Source organism: Pteropus alecto, unplaced genomic scaffold (assembly GCF_000325575.1).
Source record: "Pteropus alecto unplaced genomic scaffold, ASM32557v1 scaffold25, whole genome shotgun sequence".
Classification (NCBI taxonomy): domain Eukaryota; kingdom Metazoa; phylum Chordata; class Mammalia; order Chiroptera; family Pteropodidae; genus Pteropus; species Pteropus alecto.
Genome location: NW_006441955.1, coordinates 835731 through 842017, shown reverse-complemented (window position 1 = coordinate 842017; position 6287 = coordinate 835731). Strand labels below are relative to the sequence as shown.

Sequence of the window (6287 nt, the reverse complement as noted above, 5' to 3'; positions counted from 1 at the left end):
GGGTGGAGGCAAGGGCAACAGCGGAGAAGAGACAGAGCAGGCAGGGGCCCTGGGGCAGGCAGGTGCCTGAAAATATAGCTTTATATATTTATATTTATATCTCACATTCCACACAGCGACTTACTAGGGGGAAGAAGGGATGGGCGGGGGAGGGAAGGGAGGACGAGACACTGAGGTGGGGATCTAGCCAGTGAGAGCTTCTCACTCTCCCAGGAAAGCTGGGGGTACCCCAGCCTCTCACCTCCTCCCATTAGCCTCCATGGGATCCAAGCAGGGCCATGCAGAGGGTATGTAAATGCGAGCTTCATCTAGGGCTGGGGCTCTGGGGGAGGGTGGACAGGAAGCCGGATTCCAAGCCCCAGATCTCTGGGCTCATTCAGTGAATTCCTTGAGAATCACTGGGAATAACCATGGGGCCGGGTGGGGGGCACCCAAGACCCCTAGCTGGGTTGGAGACCAGCAGTCAGTTGGGCAGAGTATCGAGTCCCAGGGAGGCCGCATGCTGCTTGGCCCGAAGCCGCAGGTTCTCGATGCTTGTGGTTTTACTGTTCAGGGTAGCTGAGGCAGGTGCCAGGCCTGCGGGGGGTGCAGGCAGCAGTGGGGACCCCCACACGCCCTGGTGGGCAGCTGCGGCTGCTGACAAGGATTGGTAGTAGGACTGGCAATGCAGTGAGCCCAGCGGGGCCATGTTGACACCCAGGTAGGGCACAGCAGCAGCAGGGGCTGGACCCCCCACTTCAAAGGATGAGTAGTGCACCAGGTTGTTAGTGGCTGCCATGTGCTGGCGGAACTGCTCCTGCAGACGGAAGAGGCTCAGCGGGGATGACGAGTAGGAGTGGGAGGGGCCCAGGAGGCTGCTCCCAGAGGCTGCAGGAGCAAGGGCTAGGCTGCCTGGAGAATCTGCAAGCAGAGAACCAAAGACTCAGGACAAGGCCATTGGTCTGCCAGGAGGGGCTCCCTCAGCCTTCTCACCCCACTAGTGCTGCAGATAAGACAGGCTTTGGCTGAAACCATATCTACCCATGTCAGGGATGCCTGAAGCGTCCCTCAGAATTCTGGGAGGGAGGGACTCAGGGCCCCACGTCTGACTTCTTGGGGAGTCAACTTTGCAAGGGTGGCCAGCTCCTCTTCCCCTCTCCTATCTGTGGCTTCCATCCCCCTCCAGCAGTCAGCTCCCAGGCCTTCCCTCCCTGCTTGGGCTCAGGTTTTGTATCTGAGATATGCCTCGTGTCAGAGCTCTGTTCCTTCAAAAGCAAAGCTCTGAGTCTCTACTGCATGTGGGAATCTCTGGTATCAATATGGTATTCACTCAGTATGCACAAGTATGTCTATTCTAGTTATTAAAATACTGGAATATTTCTATAATGATTGATAAATAGCTTTTGCCCTGAGCTCCCCCAAGTATCCCTCCCTTGCCACCCAGCTCTTTTCCCCAGAACCCCCAAGACCTTCCTAGGTTTCAGCATCTAAAGGGTGACCACCTGGCACTGGCTTGCTATGGCCAAGTCCTTTCTAATGGGTCACACCCAAGCACCACATGTTAAAGATTCACTCTACCCCCTGCTCTGCCCACCTGCTCTGCACACCCAGGCCCTTGTCAGGCTGGACCTGGCTATTCTCCCTGGGGTGGGCCCCCCGCCCACCCACAGAACTTGCCCAGCCTCACCTGCCTTGGGGCTGCCCCTCTTGCAGCCCAGCCCCTTGCTCTCAGCCCCAGGGCTCTTCTCAGTTTTGGGTTCCTCGGCCCCTGCCCGGGAGTCCTCCTCCCGGTCAGGCTGGTCCTCAGGGGCTGACTCACTGGCTGACTGCTCAGACAGGCTCAGGTGCATCTCAGCAGGGGGGTCACCGCTGGGCAGGCTGGGAGGCTGGTCAGTCTCCAGCTGGCTGTCTGGGGTTGGGGCCTCGGTCTTGCCTTCCCCATGGGAGCCCTCAGCCTCCTTCTGCTTCTGGAGCTGCTCTTTCTGCAGGCTGCGTTGCTTCTTCCGGAACTTGGCCCTACGGTTCTTGAACCACACCTGGGGACAGTGAGAGGAGCAGTAGGAGGGGGCAGGGAAGAAGTGGAGCTGTGGAGCTGGGAGCTCTGGGAGGGGATGTGCATGATAACACTGCCCTTGCCCCTCTAGGGTACATACCCTCAATCCCTTCCAAAACTCCCCTCCTGTCACCAAAGGCGTCCATGGAGACAGCGGTTACACTTTGGCACTGAGGGCTGAACTGCTGGCTCCTGCACAGAGGGAAGCCAGACTGATGGGCTGGTGCTTATCCACAAGGTCCAGTTAACAAGGAGTGGGTCGGGTCCTACCTGCACCCGAGCCTCAGGCAGATTGGTGCACATGGCCAGCCTCTCACGCATCACCACATCCGGGTAGTGAGTCTTCTGGAAGGTCTTTTCTAAGGCCTCGAGCTGCTGAGCAGTGAACGCTGTACGGCTGCGACGCTGTTTGCGGTGCTGAGAGCCATAACGGGCCTCCAAGATGATGTCTTGAAATGTACAGCCGTTGGAGGGCAAGGAGAGGGGGCCCATTTAATTATGGGAAATAGGTTGAACCTTATTCTGCTCTGACCCATTTCAGACACCCAGGCTCCTACCAGAGTTGGACCCTGACCCTTTCCCCTTGGAAGTCACCCATCCCCTCTACATAGGGCTAGGACTGTGCCACCCTTATCATTCACTATCAGGATCACAGAGGTCTAACTCATCTCCATGAATGACTGTCAGGAATGTGATTGAGGGGGGTCTTCCTTATTTGGTTTGGAGGGGAGGTGGGGAGATGGGTGGGCATTGCCCTGAGGTCCTTAAAGTCCTAGGGTACTATGGGTATAATATTCTGAAACGACATAATGCTAATAATCTGTAAATCTGTGTCACAAATCCTACGACCCTTAGATTCCGGCCCCTGACCATTAAAGTCCTAGGGTACTATGGGTATAATATTCTGAGACGACATAATGCTAACAATCTGTAAATCTGTGTCACAAAGGTCCTAACATCCTATGACCCTTAGATTCCGGATGCCAACACAATACTGGCCTCTGACCATGAGAGGCCAGGCTGCAAGTTAGGATTTATCTGCAAGGTCTAGTTGGGAGAGGTCTGCTAGGTAGACAGAATTTCCTGGCACTGGACTCTATGTCTTCTAGGTAAGAATCTCATCATCCGGGTTCGCCAATGAGTTTCTGATGGCCAGACTTGAGGCTCCTGCTCTTATGTCTCATCTGCAGAAAGCCTGGCCTCTGACAGGGCCCTGAGAGCACAGGAAAAGCTTGTTACATCCAGTCTTGACCCTTCTGGCTGCTTCCTCAAGGAGGGAAGGACAGAGACCAGGTTCTAACCACCTCACCTTGGAGGGGGAGACAGGGCTCGTGGGCCAGTGATTCCACAGTCCTGCTTCATGCTGGTAACACGAAAACTACCCAGGATAGAGGTCTGCCTAGGGTTGGTATCTATTCTCCAGCCCTTCAGCTTGACTAGTTCCTGGAGGATAAACAATAACCTCTCTCCCTGCCTCCCATCACCCACAAGTGGATCCTGGACTGCCTGTGCTGAAGGGAACCCAAGTTGGGTCAGCTTCCACATAAGGCTGCTGGAATCCTTCCCCAGCACTCCAGGGACTGGGGAATCATCCTCCACACTGGAGCAGAAGAAGGAGGCAACGGGGTTTCTAGGAGCCTCAGACCTTGAGCTGTTTCTTTTTCAGCTTAAAGAGGCAGCTCTGGACCCCTCACAAACTGGTGCTAATCCCAGCCCCAACTCAGCCTCATGCTCATGCTGATCACTCTGGAGCAAGGGAGGGAATGGGGACCTGTCTCAGTCAGCCAAACCCTGGTTGGGGGAGTAACACCTCAGTATCCTGTTGCTGGCTCCAAGGACTACAAGAGGAGGGTGGTTGCAGCCTGGGAGGCCAGGCTGTCTGTACCATTAGCTAAACCTCCTGCTGGAAGGCGAGGCTTCTATACAAATGCCCATCTGGAGCTCATGTACTTCTTGCTTCAGAATTAGAGAATTGGGAGTAGGGCTGAATACTCCAGTTCTTCTGCCCCAACCAATAGAGGTGAGCCTCTGTCCCTGACTTCTCCTTTCTGGGTTCTGGCACACAGTCAGGAGCTGATAGGCTCAGGGAATTCATTTTAAACCAGAGAATAGCCATAACCAAGGCAGGACTGCACCCACATTTCTACTTTGGAGACTAATGCCCCCACACCAATTTGCAGAAGGTGACCAGGAGCTCAGTTGTAACCACTGAGCCCTGCCCAGAGGCCTGACAGAGTCTAAAGGAATGGGAGTGCTTCCCCCACCCTCCCTTCGAAGCCAGCACATCTCCCCAGCTGAGTCCTCATATCCCATCCCATCTCTGTGCCTATGTTCATGTTAGGCCCTACTCTTTGCCCTTTTAAGGCCTGGCCCCTGTTCCATGACTTCCAGGAAGTCCTCCCTGACTACACCAATTGATCATGCTGCTCTGAGCTGCCCTACCATTTGATTTTAGCTACATTCCTCTTGCTATGCCCTCTTATAGATCTGTGGGCACCTGGTCTCTTTGGGGATGCCCTGAAGTCCTCTGAGGACCTCCTGGCACAGGATGGGCCCACAAGGAGTCACCAGCTGCTCAAGGCTTGGCCTGAGACAGGATGGAGACAGGATGGAGACAGAAAATCACACTCCTTACCTATGCTATCAAACCTTTCCCATGCCCACTGAGAGGCTGTCAGGGCAGTGCAATAATCAGTCGAACCAGGGGACCAGGCTGCAGCTCCTTCATGGGCATTACCTTGGGACTTGGGTAATAATAACCTCCGAGCACCTACCAGTCTCTGCTGAATACTTTGCACACGTTAGCTCAAATAACTTCCCAACTCTCCTAAGAGTGATCACTGTCAGTGTCTCCTGTTTATTATAAAGGAGGAAAGTGAGGCTCAGAGAAGAGAGATGGATGGACGACCCTGTAATATTTTTAGCCAAAATGTCATGTTCCAATCCCTGATCCCACCCCTGCCTAGATTTAACCACTCTGTGCCTCAGTTTCCTTGTCCATAAAATAGAGATAATAACCTCTCCTTATGAGGATGAATGATTTGATGCAGAGAGAGAGAGAGAGAGAGAGCCTCACACAGTGCCTGGCACACCATAGGTTTTTGAAACAAGAGAGCTCTCATTGTTAATAGACTCCCTGTGCCTGAACTATCCTCCCCTGGACACTCCAGCTACTTCTTAGCTGTAAAATTCTAAGCTAGTCCCTTATGATCCTACTTCAGCCTCTTCAGCTGTGAGGCAGGCTAATGAATCCCTCCCTCGCAGGGTTGTTAAAAGAATTTGGAGGCATAAGGCAGCTCCAGAGCCCAGCACAGTGCTGGCAACAAGGGGTGCTCAGAGAGTCACATCTAGATTTTGAATTGACATCTCTGTGATGCTAAGTGACCTGGGTCTTCCAGAACAAACCTCCCAGAGGAAACTTTCCCATTGCTCCCTCCCTCCTTTGTCTTCCAGAGCCTCCTCCCCTAGACCTCTCCACCATCCTCAACCTTCATAGTCCTGTCCACAAGGTCCTGTCCCCACAGCCCTTACCAGCCAGGCGCTCAGCCAGCGTAAGTGCATGCACAGACGGCCGGTAGTCAGGGGCGTGCTGGGCCTGCTGGGCCGCCTGCTGGTGCAGGTTGTACATGGCGCTGAGCGAGTTCATGGCGTGGAGCGAGTAGCCATTTACCCCGTAGTGCTGCATCGTGGCATTCGCCTGCAGACAAGGAAGATAGAGAGGCCAATGAGGAAGGGTGTCACTCACTATCCTGGAGGAGATGCCACCCCTAGCCGAGATCCTGGATGCCCGCCTCACCCCTAAGAGTTTCTGTCTTCTTGCCCACGACTAAGAGTGGGAGAGCTCCTACATTTATTTCTTCATTTACCCACTCATTCATTGGTTCACTCAGCAGGGCTTATGTCAGGTTTAATACTCTGGGCTCTGGAGTCAGACTGCCTGGACTGGAATCTCAACGCAGCCACTTAGCTTTGTGGTTTGGGACAAGTTGCTTAACTTCTCTGACCCTGTTTTTTCCATTTGCAAAAAGGGGCTAGAAATAGTACTTATCTCATGGGGTTATTGCAAGGATTAAGAGAAGCCTTTACAATGAGCCTGGTGCACAGTGTGCTCAAAAGTGTGAGCCATTGTGATTTATCAGTCCATTTACTGCTCTATGCTGTCATCTCTCCTTTTGGTTGTCCAGGCACTTACTCATTTGTACATTCATTGATTCACTAGCACACTTATTATTTATTCAACAAACATCCATTGAGG

General features: G+C 53.4%; 1 protein-coding gene across 2 annotated transcripts; it reads right to left on the bottom strand.

Annotated features, from left to right (window-relative positions):
- Positions 1 to 463: 463 nt before the first annotated feature.
- Positions 464 to 5726, bottom strand: DMBX1 (diencephalon/mesencephalon homeobox 1). 2 transcript variants are annotated; one of them, XM_006919154.1, is made up of 4 exons: positions 5564 to 5726; positions 2303 to 2481; positions 1667 to 2015; positions 464 to 900 (listed from the first exon to the last, which is right to left on the bottom strand). In XM_006919154.1, exons 1-4 carry the CDS (start codon positions 5715 to 5717, stop codon positions 464 to 466), a joined length of 1119 nt encoding a protein of 372 aa, XP_006919216.1. In that variant the 5' UTR covers positions 5718 to 5726. The 2 variants fall into 2 exon arrangements, with proteins under 2 accessions (XP_006919216.1, XP_006919215.1); XM_006919153.1 differs by having other exon boundaries at positions 2303 to 2498; positions 5566 to 5717.
- Between the last annotated feature and the right edge of the window lie 561 nt (positions 5727 to 6287).